Genomic DNA, 17,636 nt, shown 5'->3' with positions numbered 1-17,636 from the left:
GAGGAGGAGCAGGAGGAGGGGGAGGAGAGGGGAAGAGAAGGGGAAGGGGGAGGGGGGAGGGGGAGGAGGAGGAGGAGGAGGAGGAAGAGGAGGAAAAGTAGTTTCCAGGAGCCAAGAGAAGAGAAAGTTGTACAAGAAAGTTGTAGTTAAGTGGATAGAAACTTCCAGTTAGTCAAGATTTTTAAAAAAAATTAGAGACCTATTACATCTGTTGTGCTTATGTAACACATTCTATTGAACACTTAAAATTTAGTGGTAAAAGTCCTGTCTAGATAGCATAAAACACTGAGTACAAATTTCAGTATTACAAAAAAATGAAAAAAAATTATTAAAAAAGCAAGCATCAGACCTCATGTTTCATTTGGTGTGTCTATGTGCATGTACATGTGCATACTTATATGTGTGTGCCTGTACCTGTACTGTGGCTTGAATATTGGGCCTGAGTGCTATCCCTTAGCTTTTTTGGCCAAGGTTGGCACTCTAACACTTAAGATATAGTTCAACTTCCAGCTTTTTGGTGGTTAATTGGAGATAACTGTTTGACAAGCAATGTATTCATTACCTTACTTATGTAATTGTAACCCCTCTGTATATCACCTTTACAATAAAATTAAATAAAATTTAATTTAATTTAATAAGAAAGTCTAATGCACTTTCCTACCCAGCCTGACTCAGATCTTAGCTTCCTCAGTAGCTAGGATTATCAGCGTGAGCCATCAGCACCCAGCCAGACCTCATGCCTTTGATACTGTCCTTACCCATGAAAAAAAGGATAAGAGAAGAAATTACACAATTTGAAATCAGAGCTATGTAATGTTTTGATCTATATTCCTGGGTAAATTTTAAATACAATCTGCATATTTTAATACAATCTGTGTATTATCTATGATAATGTAAAACTTTAGCAACAAATACCTGAAGGGCACATTAAAATCCATGACTTTAGTTTGTTTTTGACAGAGCATCATGCTTTGCTTCAGTTTAACAAAATTATACATTGTTGCATATCTCATATATGTAACTTCATAATTTTTTTTAATTTAATTTTATTGTCCAAGTGATATACAGAGGGGTTACAGTAACATATGTAAGGTAGTGAGTACATTTCTTGTTGAACATTTTTACCCGCTCCCTCATTTTCTCCTACTTTCCCTCCCTCCCAATGCTCCTCTCCTCATTCTTAGAGACACTATGCATCATTAAGAATAGAAGACACCACCAGTAAAACTATGCTTTCTGTTCTTAAGAGGAATATATACTTCAGAATTGCTAAGAGTGTGTAGCAGTGTGCGTTGTTGAAGAAATCCTCTTTCTGTACAGCATTGCAGGAGCCTGCTGGGAACACAGAAATGTATTTATGAAGTTCATTATAAACTTACATGCATGTAAATTTTATTTTTGACATATAAACTAGGTGTGAGTGCATGGAATGGGAGTCACTCACTTTTACCATCAAAGTTTCCTAGAAGCTTAGATATTCTCTTTGGGGATTAATATAACAGTGTGATCACCAGTACTGTGATCCTCTTCCCAGTTGTTAGCTTTACAAATGTGGCCTGCCACATAAGACAATTCTACCTTATTGCTAATGATGCCTAACTGGGTAGGAGAAAATATAAAAACTTTTTTTGCAATTGATAGGTAGTTAATTCTTGTTTTTGAAATATTTAATTGATATACAAAGATAAATGCACATTACCAAATGCAACTTAAAATGATAAAATAGAATAAAAAAACAGCTGTTCTTAAAAAAAAAACACTGATGAATTTATTTATTTATTTTTAGTTACTAGTACCGTGCTATCTTTTGATATGTTGTTAAATCCTTGGTAAAAGCGGAAGTTATGGGGAACTATAGTATTTATCATATATATGCATGTGTATCTTACATTTCTGTCAGTTAAGTGATAAGTTTCATTGAATCCAGTCCCTTGTTAGAAAGAAAATTGATGGTTAGTAATGAACCATCTGTTATTGCAGTGATAATATGTTTCTTTGTTTCTTCTGAGATGGTAAATTAAAATGAATGCCATCAATTTTATCTGAACATAGTCATTGAAACTTTAAAATTAATCTTTCAGACATAGCAAGACATCACTACTAGCCTGATTTTCAGTTTTAAAACTATCCATCTCATAGCTTTAGTTACACTTATATTTTTATTTCCATTGACAGAAATCATCCTTCAACAGGAGTAAATTTCAGGAGAGTCAGACAAATAGCAACAATACTTGTGTTCAGGAAAAGATCACCTTCATTATTATTACCACAGAAAAGCACTAGAATGAATGTCGAGGAGTAGTGCACAGCTGTCCATTTTTTCACATTGCATAAATCAGTAGGTCACGAATATGGCAGCACAGTCTCAATATATGCAGTTACCTAACTGGGTCAGTAGATAAAATCTCTCACCATACCATGCACATTTTTACTTTATATTCTTTTATATTTCATTACCTAGCATCCAATTTTTTTATAAATGTTAAATTCAATGTAATAGAGGCAGGTACAATTTGATATCCTTGATTAAAATTTTCCTGCATGACATTCTCATTCTACGTTCTGATGATGACTTTTTGGCCTGTACATACCATGTTATCTAATTTCCAAATACATTCTTTCTCTGGTAGCAAATGCATTATTTTTCAAGCTTTATGTTAAGTCATAGCAGAGGTATAATTTTTGTTCAAGTCTCTTAGTCCTGTGTTAAAAGGACATATTGTACTAAAGATTCTAACATTCTTAATTGTGAGAAGACTTACTGTGAAAACTGAGAAAGAATCCCTCAAAGATTCTATAATTAAGATATCATTGTATCATCAGTTTAAGTCATCAGGGGTGCATAATGGGATCTCATTGCCTAAGGATTTGGAAATTTTATAGCAATGATATTGCTTAGTTCATAACTTTAACAGTAGTATAAATGATAGAGGTTATAGTTCAGACAGGCACTGTTTTCTCTTTCTCAATAGCTACGAGAAATTATTTCAGTACTTTTCAGGTGTTAGTTGTCTCACCTTCAGAAATGGCAGCAGCCAGGCCATTGTTCATCATCCCTTACTGGTTTAAGGATTTGCAAAGAGCCCAGCTTCTACTTGTCAATGAGCTCACACTCTGTTCCATACATTTTGTCCTTTTCTACCTGGAAAATGGAGATGCAGAAAGAGATTTTGTTTTTCTGTTGCTGCACATATGTGTGTTTTACTCATAGGCAGGAGTGACTTCTTTACTGAAGCTTCTGTCTGACTTCCTATACACAGACAGCTTCACACGCTACTTTCAAGATCTTTTTCCTCTAGCAAATTACTAGCTTAAGAATTTAGATATTAGCCCTAAGTTTTATCAGTTTGTAGTTGAACAGTTTTAATAATTTCTGAGTTAGTACCATTTTCTCATTCCTAAAACTGTAGTGCGTTCTTTACTCAGTTGAAGATGTTTTAGTAATTTTATGTAACATGTTCTATACCTGTTGTCCATAGGGATTAAGGGGTACACTGAGTTTTGAAAGGAGACTTCTATCTCCTTTAGTTGTGATCACATAAGGAGTACAAGGCATAGTAATAGGTTGTATTTAAAGGAACAAATGAAAGGTTTCTGCAGTGAAATGGAGAAGTAAATGCCCAGGGAAAAGGCTTCTAAGAGACCTGTAATTTGAGTAGAATTTTCAAAAACAAATTGGATTTTTGATAGGTGAGGAAGAAGGGGCCAACTGTCCAGAGTTTGGAAATAGCAGCAAAATTTGTCAGACTTTTATAATACAAAAGTGAAATTTTCAATTTCAAAAGTCAGCTCCTAGATAAGTTGGCCTGAATATAATTTGAAACACTGTAATTTCAACATTATATTCAAATGTAATTTATTTCCCTTATAGCTGATGTTTAACTCTTTGTTATTAAGGACCCAAGATACTTTGGAGTATTATGCTTTGTTTGTAATCTAGGCAAAAGTAAAACCTAATTTTTATATATATATATATATATATATATATATATGTATATATCTATATACATAGTACATAGATATATACATACATATAGAGAAAGTGGGTTTATATATTTAATTTAAAATATAGTATTTTTCTTGTAAAAAGAAATACAATTGTAATGTGTACTTGGTTCAGTGATTTGCCTTCATAGCTTTTACTTGAATGTTTCTGTAGTACTCTCACATACCTGTATACCAGGGGACTTGTTCAAATACTGATTGCTCTACAAAAAGCAGTCTTGCAGATAAAAAGGATGAAGCAACAGCTTTCATGGAGGAATTTTTGTGGATTATATAGTTTATTTGTGCCTGTTTCTTTGATTAAAGACCTTGCTTAGATGAACTACCAGCTTTTCTTTATAGTGGATCTCTAAGGCAATTTACACTTAATCATACTAAGGAAATTATGTGAATTGCTCAAGATTACAGAGTAGAGACCTTAATTTATAATTTGTTATCTTTTTTAGATTCCTTTCAAGCTATGCAAAGTGTTGCCAAAGAGTTAAACTAGTTAAAATTCTTAGTCAGCAGTCTTAGTATGAAGTATTGCAAAATCATTAAGGTCAATATTTTATCAGCAGTTTAAAGCACGTATATATAATAGAGACTACACACTAGTTAGGTAATAGAAGAATGCCGATCTATCAGTGTTCTTCGTACACTTTCCATATTCCCTGATGATACTAGCTATTGAAAAAATAGATTACCTCTAGTTCTGTGTTCCCCTTTGAGAAAGAATATAAAATAAAGTATGGCTGAAGAAATATTTTTTCTTACATTATGAAATCTTAACTGGGAATTGTATATTTGTTTGTTTGGAGGGAGCAGTGTTGAGCATTTAACTTCCTTAGAAAGATTGAATCAGATAAAACATGTTTAGGCAACTTGCCTTAGCAGTATCAAATGAGAAGCTTATTTGTCCTGTTTTAAGTGAGATACCAAATCTTTTTGTCCCTTTTGCTCCATTAGAGTTTTCTTATTTTGTCTCCTTGACATTTTATTTCATGAATAAAATAAGACAGGCTAATCATTTTCAACCTTCCATTTTCTCAGAAACCTTTTTTGTGTCCCAAGTAAATTTTCATTTCAGGACCAGATCTTGTTAGCTATAAGATTCTTCTCTGTGATGCTGATGACACTATATTTAAAAGAGATTAATGGAGATTCAGCAAAAATGCACATGAAATTCCTTTATAATCCTTTAAATCTATATGTCCCGTTTTATACTCCAACTTGGCATACGAATCAAACTGGCACTGTATCTTGGCAAAGTTGTTTCCAACACCAGATACTGTGTTCAGACAGATTGTAAAATCCTTTGTAGTTTTATTTGAGGAGAAGGATATAGGAGCAGCAGTGGAATACTGTCCAGACTGCTATTGCTGATACTACCTGTCAGCACTTAGTGTAGCATTGAGCCATGCAAGGCACTGTTTGATGCATTGCACATGTAACTACTGTTGGAATTATAAGAATCATCCTATGAGGTGAATACGGTTGTCCTCTTTTATAGATGGGGAAACTGAGGCACAAAGAATTGATTTTCACTGTCTACCACAGACTTCAGAGGAGAATTTTACAAGTACTCTATATTTGTTGTAGTTAAAGACACACGTTGATTTTGTAATGATGATTGATCAGCTAGAATGTTCTTTAAATGGTGAGAAAACTTAATACTAAACCAGAAGCCCTTTCTTGCTTCAGCTTTAACATCCTTCAGAAATCTGTTACCTTTACTTATCAGAAAAAATAATCTGTAGGGTCTCATACACCATTTGTCATACACCTGATGTACATAATTTATTTTAGTAACATGTTGGTAACCTGCCTACCAGTAAGTTATTTAAATAAGAAACTCCCTTAACATCCTCTTCCAATCCCTAAAGCCTTGTTATTTGATGTTTTGTCATCCTGAACTCTCACATTTAGGAACTGTTCAGTGCCCTAGGAACTGCTCACTTCTCCCAGAATTGGAACTGTATTAGTAGAATAAATGCATTTGGATGGTTTTGTTTGTTCCTAAATCTGTTTGCTGCTTCTTTTGATTGTTAATCTAATTGAGTAGCTTAAACATGAATATGAATGTTTATGAATACTTAAGTTGAAGGCTTTGGAATGATAGTAAGCCAGCAGTAGTCGAGATTTAGCCCTAGGTTTTAGTTTACCAATCCCTGATTTATAACACTCCCCTGCTTTTTCTTTCCACTAACAGTTCGGTTGACTCTTTTCTAAGTGATTTCACAATTACACATGTGTCTTTGTCATACCTCTAGTGTTTAACTCTTCTTCAAATACCTCAGGCCAAACTCCTTTTTGGTTCTTTAAAAAAATATATTGTTATTGTAAATGTGATATACACATGACAGGGATTAAAGTTACAAATAAAGAGTGCATTTCATACACACAGTACACACCATACACACAAGTTATATAGTTCATTTTCAATATAGTGTCCTTACTTTCCCAAAGAGTTTCCATTTCCTGGAGTTCATTTTGATAAATATTATTTTATATGATCAAATGCACATAGCTATTGAGCCTTTGTGATCTCCTAAGAATATCCTTCTTTGGTCTTTGTGTGAATGCTTAGACACCTGTATAATTTATCATGTCCCAGTATTTTTTTTTCTTTTACCATCTAGTATGTTTACTTGTAGATTTATAGGCATATCCTAGTTACTACAAATGAGGGAAACAATGCAACCTGTTTCTTTAAGTCTGGCTTACTTCGCTTAATATATTTTTTTTCCAAGTCTTTCTATTTCCTTACAAATGGCACAAAATAATTCTTTCTGATGGATGAGTTGAATTCCACTGTGTATGTATACCACATTTTCTTGATCCAGTTGTCCACCGAGGGGCATTCTGGTTGATTCCACATCTTGGCTATGGTAAACAATGCTGCAAAATATACATAAAATACCAGCTCCCCTGAGATATAGCAAAGGTAGTACTCAGAGGAAAATTTATAGCTCAGAGTGCCTACAACAACAAATTGGAGAAATCTTAAATCAATACTTTAATGATCACTTCAAGCTCCTTCAAAAATAAGAACAAGCTAACCTCCTTTTTGATTCTTAGAAAAAGAAATCAGAATGTAGAAAGAGGTACATTTCATAGCAGTGAATTATAATAGAATTTTTTATGTGATGTCTGTGGTGTCTGTTTCTGTGAAATAAATTATTAGAGGAAACTTCATTAGAAGGATAGTTTATTCATTAATGAACACTATTTCAAGACAAATACATGAAATAATACATACATCTGTTATAGTTGAAGTACACTATAATTTTACTTGCTTAGCTAACCCTCAGGCCTCAATCACAATGAAAAGAATACAGTTTTATTTCCTTTTGAATTATCATTTATGTTTGTAAAAATATGCATCCTGGTGACATTTGAGTTGGACATAGAGTTTAAATATTTTACCTGCCTTTTTAAGAGATTAAATTAGCTTATTTCAAAGCTAGACCCAATAATTTACAATGTATATAACTGTCTAATATTCAAGGTGTATAAATTGTTTAATATACCATTTGCTATATCATGAAACCTCAATATTTGTTAACCACTTAGTAATACAATTTTCCCCTATTGATGTTCTTGTAATAAAATACTTTTCTTAACTTAAATACTTATTTATATTAGTAAGATGTATTTTTCATCTTACTAATTTTTATTTGATAATTCTAAACTGTATTTCAACTTCTACCTTACTTTACTAATACCTAACTTCTTATGATAAGTTAATTTCAGACACTTTGGTTAAACATGAACATTGCTAGAAATGTCTGTAGCTTGACAATATGAACTGTAAGTTGGATGTGAGGTTTATGAAAACCTTTATTTTTGTCACTTTTCTAAAATGTGGGAATTTTATATAATATTCACCAAGTATCCAGAACCACATTACTGCTGAGTGTTTGTTCATCTGTGCCAAATTTAAATGTCAGTTTCCTCTTATTCTGAAAAATGGCATCGGCATCATTAATTCTGTATTTATCATGATGAATCATTAGCTATATAGGGAATATAAATGCTGAACACTAGCAAATATTGGCATAAGATAGCATGCAAGCTAAAATTATGGTATCAAGTTTGTGAGACTACAAATCAATCTAAGGAAAATGTAAACCTTGCGAAAGAAGGAGTTGTGCCTATTCACATACTATACTCAATGAGTGGTTCTGTGATAGGTTGGACTAAGTGGAGAACAACTCTTAGATTCATTTATATACTAAATATTTTTTAATTATACTGGAAAACAATGTGAATGGAGAAAAACTAAGGGATTACACTAGGTTGAAAAACAAACTTTACAACTTTGGCATGGGGGCGGGGAGTTGGGGAGGTGGGGAGGGAAGGGAAGATAGAGGAAAATCAAAGGAGGAGGCAACAATGCTTGATAAGAAATGTACTCATTACCTTGCTCCTGTAACTGTAACCCCTCCATATTTATTTATTATCAACTTAAAATTTTACATGTATTCTTGTCAGTGTATGTGTGTATATTTCCCAGTCCTGGGGCTTGAACTCAGGACCTGGGCATCGACCCTGAATGTTTTGCTCATGGCTAGTGCTCTACCACTTGGGTTACAGCTCTCCTTTGGCTTTTTGGTATTTAACTGGAGATAGAGACTTAGGGACTTCCTTGTCCAGGTTGGCTTCAAACTGCAGCTTCAGATCTTACTTTCCTGAGTAGCTAGGATTACGGGCATGACACATCCAACAAAATTTCTACTTTTTTGGAAACACATTATAGTAAAAAAAAAAAAAAAAAAAAAAGCCAGTTTAAATACTCTTATGTATAAATAGGAATCAAACCCAGAACCACAGCCATGCTGGGCAGACATTCTGTCACTGAAACATACACTGCTACTCACTCAAAGTTTAGTTGTACTTATTTTAGGAGTTATATTTTCTTTGAATATGTTCATCTGCTTCATAAGCAACCAATTTTGAAGTAATATAAAAAGTTACTTCCTCCCCAGAAAACTTAAGTAGATTTTTATTTTACATTTATAAATTTCTAAAAATTAATTTAGATAAAGATGAAACATATTGTGAACCAAAAAAAGCCTGATTTTCTTTTTTTTCCCCTAGGCATACTTAAAAAGGGAAGAATAACACTTTAAGATTGTGAAATAAGTACATTTGTATTTTACCAAATGCATTGAAATACCAAGGATAAATAAATATCTTTATATTTTCTAGATTATTGTTCGGTTGTAACAATTGTGGACCAGACAAATATAAAGCTCACTTGCCTTCTTTTTAGTGGAAACTATGAAGCCCTTCCAATAATTTATAAAATTGGAGACATTGTTCGTTTCCACAGGCTGAAGGTATAGTTCATACCAGAACTTTTATATTTGGAGAAACTTCTATATTGTTCACTAAAGCTAGCTAACACTAATTATGGTTGCATTGTATTGTATTATATTGTATCAGGAGGTAAGAAATGTAAGTAGTATTTAACCTCACATAATTTATAATGGGATACTTCATTTAAATTAATGTTCTGTTCTCTTTTCCTAGAAATGTTTTAAAGGCTCTCGTTTAGACTAGTTCCATTCTTTCTTTTTACTTTCAGATCTAAATTGATGATATAAAAGTTTTCCACATAAAATCTGATAAAAGACAGAAGCAATAAGCTCATGACTTCTTTGTGGTTAATGTTTTGAGACAGAGATCTTGCTATGTTGCCCAGACTGGCCTCAACATCTTCAACTCAAGCAGTCCTCTTACTTCAGCTTCCCAAGTCCCTGAAACTATTATCCTGTCACCACTAACATTATATATCAGTTTCACCTATGTTTGTACTTTATATTTCCTTTATGCAGGGATTATACAGCATATGGTTGGTAGATTGTTTTCTTTAAAAAAGCTCATACAGGAGCTGGGAAGGTAGCTCAGTGGTAGAGTGCTTGCTTCACATGCCCGAGGCCCTGGGTTCAATTCCTCAGTACCACATAAGCAGAAAAAGCCGAAAGTGGTGCTGTGGCTCAAGTGGTAGAGCACTAGCCTTGAGGTGATGAGCTGAGGACAGTGCCCTGGCCTAGAGTTCAGGCCCCATGACCGGAAAGAAAAAAAGACAAAACTCATACAATATGGTATTACATCATTACATAATCATTTTGCTTGCTTAGCTTTTCTTTATTTTCATTGCTAAATATTATGCTATTGTGACAATTCATCATGCTGTATATATATATAAAATATATATAAAAATAACAATATGAATATATAGTTATTTTTCAATATTTAGGTAGTTTTAAAATTGAATGTTAGAGTGTAATAAGCAATCTAATTACATGCATTTTAGTGAATATAGATGAAGGTATGCATACACATTTCAGTCATTATGCTTTGTCAGCTGTAGTGCTAGAGCCTAGGTTGTGTTTATACTTACCTGAGTTTTCAGAGTACTTGTTTGTAGAAGAGTACTTGTTTGTAGCCATAGAAGGGAAGTTCACGCATTCCACAGTTTACCAACTCTTGGTATTTTCAATATTGGCATTTTCTGTATTTTGTTGTGTATGTTAATATCTCATTGTGATTTTAGTTTGAATTTCCCTGAGAATTTATAAACTAGAGAACCTTTTCAAATTAAGAAACACAAAATATGTTCTGAAACATAAAATTTTTTATTTTGTTCATGTAAAGAATTAATTTCTCTAAAACATACATTTTGAAACATAAAATTTTGTATTTTGCTCATGTAAAAAATTAATTACTGTTAATTACAGTTGAAAATTTTTAAATCCCAAGTTTCTTTATTTTGGGATTTTGGTATCAGTAAATTATTTTTTCTATATCCTATTTTCTTAGATCCAAGTATACAAAATGGAGCCTCAGGGTATCAACACCTCTGGGTTTGCATCTCTGACATTTGAGGGAACTTTGGGAGCTCCTGTCATACCACGTACTTCCAGCAAGTGCTATAGCTTCACAGCTGGAGACCACAAAGTGGTAGAAGCCTTACGGGTTTGGGCATCTACACATATTTCCCCTTCTTCAACCTTAGTACAGTTGTGTGATGTTCAGCCAATGCAGTATTTCGACCTGACTTGTCAGCTCTTGGGCAAAGCAGAAGTGGATGGAACATCATTTCTTCTGAAGGTACATTATAAACAGACTTGTTTCCTAATGTTTTTCATTAGACTTTCGTATATGAAAATTTCTGCCTGCCTATCAAGGTCAATTGCTTTGTCACTTTACTCCCTTTCTTGATTCATTGATGTTGAGTTTTCCTCCCTCTGACTGCCTGCCTCATATGTAGGCAATGGATAGTTTCCAAATGCTTGTTATTCTGATCATCTTTAAGTCAGTCAAGAAGCCTTAAAGAGTAGAGAATGCTGCTCACTCTGTGCTCATGTTTCCAGATGTGTTTGACATACCAGCCCAGAATTTTATTTCCTTTTCCAGCACCCACTATTTTCATTCTTTCATATTCTTCAAGACCAATGTAAAGGAAACATTTCTGTATGTATCTTTTATAAGATTTTCCTAATGAAAACCAAGGAAAAAAATGACTTTTAGGATACATTTCCAACATAAGGGTAAGTATTCTAAGAATGTTAACAAAGATTCTTGGAAGGCTTTATTTGCAACATGGCAATTACCGATTTATTTCTTTGCTTGAACCAAGACCCTTGCATATGACATGCCAGGAAAGCGCTTTTTACCAACAAGCTATATCTCTAGTCCCTGAATCATTTAATACAGAAAAGATTGAATCAATCCAATAGATTGCTCTTACAAATTTAGTTTATCCTGTGCCTTTGTTTTAGAGTACGACAATGATACTCACAAGACACTATGTTGGAAATGATCTTTACAACTTTGGCGGGGGTAGGGGAGTGTTGGGAAGGGATAGTAGGGAAAAAACCAAAGGAACAAAGGAGGGGGTAACAATGTTTGTCAAGAAATATACTCATTACCTTATTCACGTAACTGTAACTTCTCTGTATAGCATCTTTACAATAAAATAAAATTTTTAAAAAATTGTTTATGCTTAAAAATATGAATCAATTAAAAAATCATACTTTAGTATAATATTTAAGTTTTCTGGTAAAGAACTCATTAGTAAACTAAAAAGAGAAAAAAAAACAGAATGGAAAAGTAGTTTATATGAAAACACTTAAAAATGTATGTTATGAATCTGAACAGATGAAAAAGGATAAGATCAGAAAGTTAATGCTTGGGGTTCAACAGTGTGAATTTTCTACATTGTTCATTTTTCATGTTACCTATAGGTCATATTTAGTCTATAAAATCAGAAAATAATGTATATCACATGTAAAGTATTGCAGATATTTAAAAGTACTTATTTATTTTAAGTAGTATTATCCAAAAGTAGAATGGGTTTCTACTGATTTCTTTTCATAAAGATACTTGAGTTTGCTCTGTTCTCTTTCTGGTAGGTGTGGGATGGCAGGAGGACACCGTTTCCATCTTGGAGAGTCTTAATACAAGCCCATGATCTTGAGGGTGACTTAAATCAAATACATCGTCTACAGAATCTGACAATAGACATTTTAGTCTATGATAACCATGTTCAAGTGGCAAAATCCCTGAAGGTGATGTTGAATAGGAAAATGTTCACTATTACTGCTTTTGTGTGTGTGTGTTCATGTGTGGGTGTGGGTGTGGGTGTGGGTGTGGGTGTATGTGTGTGTGTTTAAAATATATTTTTGGTCATTTGGTATATTTTGGTTCAAATGTGATTTTGTGACAAAAAGCTAGAGACTAGAAATTATCTTGAGGTTTATTTTCCTTGAATTTTAAGTTATAAAATTTGTTTAACTTATAAAACATGTTATGAGAGTTATAACATGGAATGGACATGTTTAATTGGAAAAGTGTTTTCTGAATATCATATATACATATAATTGTCCTGTGATAATAGTTGGTGCAACTAATGACTGAAGCTTCCCTGTTTCTGTCTTCTAGCCTACTTAAAGTTAAGAGACTATTTGAAAAGTTGAAAGCTACAATTTCATGCCCATTGGATAAAGTATTTCTGCTTCTTTGTTGTATTACAACTCAACTTTCTGAGTTAAGAATAGGGCACAGGAAGATATAATTATACTTTCTTGTCCTTTATAAATATGTGTATAAGTTTATATAAAGGACAAACTCATAGAGCAAGGTAAAAAATATTTTTAAAGGGAATAGTGCAATTATAAAATACAATATAAAAAACGCCTATTTTACAATCTAAATTGCATTTAACTATTTTCTAAATCTTGCTTTTTAAATAGTGTCATTCCCAAAACATTTTACACAAATATGAAGACATTAACTGACCTTTCAAATTTTGTCTAGAATCTGAAGACAAATGTTAAATAGCCAGTCCTATTCTGGTACGACTTTTATTTTTAATAATTGTAAAACATACATAGTTATAATTATGTTTATATTAGTTATCCAATAAGTAATTTGACTATTTTGAGAAAAACAATTTAAAAATATTGTATCTAAACACAAATTCTTAATGAATGATGGAGAACATTTCCATTTTTTTTTTTTTGGGTCCGGTCGTGGGCCTGAACTCTGGGCCTGGGCACTGTCCCCCAGCTCTTTAGCTCAAGGCTAACGCTATACCACTTGAGCCACAGCGCCACTTCCGGCTTTTTTCTTTTTGCTTATGTGGTGCTGAGGAATCGAACCCAGGGCCTCATGCATGCAAGGCAAGGGCTCTACCACTGAGCCACCTTCCCAGGCCCCATTTCAATTATTTCTAAAGGAATGGTGAAGTGGAACTGTGACTCAAGTGATAAAGCACTAGCCTTGACCAAAAAAATCTCAGGGTTAGCACCCTCTCTCTGAGTTTAAGCCCAAGGACCAGCAAAAAAAAAACAAAAAAACAAGACGATAAGAGAATAGTAATTTCTTAATCAACATATTTGTGTCTCCATATTGACAGAGACTTTCAAATCTTTAAGTTGCACTTTTATAATTTTTATAATCTCTTCTGTTTTGAAATATTCCATTATTGACAAAACTAAACAACGTTGCATTTTTACAATTAATCATTGGGTACATTTCATAATACATTCAGCAAGTTTTAAAAAATACAACACTGCCTCCAGAAGGAATTTCTGATAATAGCAAATTTTTTCATCTTTAAGACTTGTTTATAGAATAACTAACAGTCTGTCCTATAAATTTTATTTAACAATGAAACATAGTAATAAATAATAAAATAAACGCTCATGTGCTTACCATATAAACCTATTTGTAAATAATAAACACTTTGCTTTTAGGTTGGAAGCTTTATCAGAATCTATAGCCTCCATACCAAGCTCCAGTCAGTGAATTCAGAGACCCAGCCTTCGTCACTAAGTCTCGAGTTTCATCTCCATGGAGGTACCAGTTATGGCCGGGGAATCAGAATCTTGCCAGAAAGTAATTCTGATGTGGAACAGTTGAAAAAGTAAGCATTTTATGCACCTATCTGAAACTGCAAAGAAAGTGTTGGTTAAACGAATTTCCAAGATCATACTGTTTTTTGGGGGATTCAGGTAGGTTCCTTGTGTCATCCTCAAAGCCTCCTTTACCTTCCTTCACTGACCACCTGTCCTATACCCTTCCTGGCTGGGTAGCAAACCAGGCAAGCCCTTGACATGTGTCCATGTTTTTTAATAGATAAGTGATACATGAAACAAACCAAATGATTTTTAAGTTCAAATAGCTTATTAGTAATAGAGTCAAAGTAGCAAGCTAAGATTTTTAACAACTAAAATTCACTAATTTACACTCATGCCCTTCTACCCTCTGCCATACTCTAAAAAGTAAATAAAACACAATGATAATCGATTTTGCCAGAGGTTGGAAAACTTGAATACCTATCTAGAATTCCAAAACTACTTAGTCATGTTTCCAAAATATATTTTAACATGTCACAATTTGTAAGCTATTTTAATACATTTTTTTCATTAAAACATTTTGTTAGTTGAGCTGAGAAAGTAAATAGCATCTTAAACCCTGCTGTGCATTCAATCCCTTTTTCTTGAGGTGTAGCTATTGAGAGTGCTGTCCATTCTCACCAGTGTGCTACAGAAATTTAAAAAATAAAATCTGTGTATATTTTCAGAGATGGAAAACATGCCTTTCTGTAAATTGAAATGAAATAACTACATGTCTGAGTTTCATTTGTTTCAGTTTGTCTTTGAAATTAAACATCTGTTTTACTAACTTGGTCATAATTTTGTTCACATTATAATATATAGCAAAATAGGATTTAGTTTCTTGAATCTAGAAAGACATTTCTAACTCAGAATATCATCCATAAAATAGTCAAACTTATTTGCAGTATTTCATTGTCTCACTACTGTATCTTTGCAAACTTTGGTTTTTCATTTGAATATCTTTGGAATTTTCAGATAATCTAATGAAAGCTATAGACCAATTTCTGAAAATAAACAAAATATTATAAACAATTTCAATGAACTCTTGAACTTTTGTAGTAGAGCTAAACTTATTCATATCAACTTTGTGTTTTAAAATTTGAAATTCTTCACATTTTAGAGCTTTAGAATCTGCAGATTTGACAGCCTGTCAGCATCATTCAGCATCATCTCAACCAGAATATGATGACAGCTTTGTAACCCTTTCAAGTAAGAACAATTTTTACTTAACAGTATGGTTCCTGTAAATTATTTTGGGTTTATTACCATAATTCTTTCTTTTTTTTGTCTTATTTTTAATTCACATTCATATTTTAAGGAACACATTAAACATTTATCTGTATCCTATATAAAGATAAACATAATACTTACCTAAATATACATAACATTTTATAAATAGTATATAGTGATTATTTGAATTATAGTGAGTGAATATATATATATATTTCTGTATTCTTAAAAATGTTAATTTCTAAGGTAACTCTTATTCTGTACCCTAATACATGATAATTCATACCTAAACATTTAAGCTCCAATGCACAAGATTTCTTTTCTTTTTACTTTGTGTTAATATTTGATTGCATATGCTGAGACCTAGAGTCTAGTTTATAGTTTTAATCCCATGTTTTGTTTTGTTTTCTTAACAACCAAACGCCTTCCCTATTCTGATACAAAGAACTATGTCATTTCATGGTTATTTACTCTGTTTCTATAACAAGTAATGATGCACAATAAAATTAATAGGTATTCCTGGGTAGCCACTTAGTAAGTGCCTGCATTCATTATTATTTAATCATAACAACAGTTTTGTATAATGTATTATTTTCTCCCTGTTTAGAAAGGAAACAAAGCTTTGAGTGACAGGCAATGTATAATTTTCCTATAATTATTTAGCTGTTGATTGAAGCCAAAACAATCAAATTTAAGTGCTCATGCATCTGGGAAGTAATATTGTGCTCTCTTGTTAAGGTCCCTGTGTATGGTTACTTGCACTAACAGTAGGGGTTCAATTTAGTTCAATTGACAATCATTTAGTGACAATATAATTTGTAATTATTTTATAAAATTGGTTTATCTTTTGAAAAATATTATTGCATTCTAAAATTGCAAAGTAATACACAACATAATATCAAATTGAGTCATTTTCTCTATGCCTATTTGCCCTTTAGTCCTTATCCCCTAAGGAAATATTAACAATTTAGTGTGACTCCTTCAATATTGTTGTTTCTATAGACACATATGCCCAGTAATGGAGTATACCCAAAAGGGAATCATAGTAGACCTCTTCCTGGCATGGTCCATATGGCTCAAGGTTATTGTTTTCATAGTTACACATAATAGAGCCACGCACCATTTGATGGACATTTAGGTTATTACCTATGTCTTGCTCTTATAACGGATGCCTCAATAAGCACTAAATACGTATTTCTGTGCTCTTACTTCTAAAAACGCACTCTCCTAAAAGTAGATTTGGTGTGTCAAAAAGAGGGCACATGTTTTACCATGTTTTAATTGATACCGCCAGATTATTTACACAAAATGTTACGTACATTGTCATGTAGGACAATACTCTTCTTTCCTACCCTGGAGGATTGGAGGTTAATTATGTAATTTTTTGAAGATGTAGCAAGTAAAAGGTAATAACTTAAGTAATTTCCTGACTACTTGAAAGTTAAAAATCCTATATATTTAAGATATCTGCTCTTACCTGATTTTCTTTATATTTATTATATCTTTTATCTTACCCTTTACCTCATTTTCTGTTGGATTCTTTGTCAGTTCATGGGAGACCATGTATGTATTTTACACTTTTTTTAGTTATATTTACTACTATTTAGTTATATTCACTACTTTTATTGCTTCTGAATAATTATTCACTTCACATTGCGTTATATACTGATTAAGTCAAGAATTGATAAAAATCCTCTATGTCAGATTGCGTTGTCCCTTCAAGTTCTCTTACTTTGGTTCTTATGTTACTTACCGATGATGCTCAGGAGGAAGGACTAGTCATACCAGTGCTATGTATTATGTCTCATACAAAATTACATGCAAGGCATGGTACTGTAAATAATAGAATACAAGCAAAACAACTGCAAAGTATACTTTTATGATGCTCATACAAAATTACATACAAGGCATATTACTGTAAGTAATAGAATACAAGCAAAGCAACTGAAAAATTGTGTGTGTGTGTGTGTGTGCGCGCGTGTGCAAGCGTGCACGAGCAGGTGCACA

General features: G+C 32.8%; 1 protein-coding gene across 4 annotated transcripts in view; it reads left to right on the top strand.

The window, feature by feature from the left end:
• The window catches only part of Pot1 (protection of telomeres 1), a 53,770-nt gene that overhangs the window by 22,647 nt on the left and 13,487 nt on the right, over nt 1-17,636 (top strand). For 3 of the 4 annotated variants that reach the window (XM_042696036.1, XM_042696035.1, XM_042696037.1), the window contains 5 exons: nt 9,199-9,329; nt 10,816-11,106; nt 12,411-12,566; nt 14,256-14,425; nt 15,520-15,608. In XM_042696036.1, coding sequence (XP_042551970.1) covers nt 9,199-9,329; nt 10,816-11,106; nt 12,411-12,566; nt 14,256-14,425; nt 15,520-15,608 — 837 coding nt within the window. The remainder of the gene's footprint in view (nt 1-9,198; nt 9,330-10,815; nt 11,107-12,410; nt 12,567-14,255; nt 14,426-15,519; nt 15,609-17,636) is intronic. The other variant, XM_042696038.1, reaches the window with a different exon arrangement.

This window comes from Dipodomys spectabilis, unplaced genomic scaffold, assembly GCF_019054845.1.
Source record: "Dipodomys spectabilis isolate Male_0828 unplaced genomic scaffold, ASM1905484v1 ptg000197l, whole genome shotgun sequence".
NCBI lineage: Eukaryota > Metazoa > Chordata > Mammalia > Rodentia > Heteromyidae > Dipodomys > Dipodomys spectabilis.
Note: the sequence above shows the minus strand (reverse complement) of the source record. Positions and strands in the feature narration are given on the sequence as shown.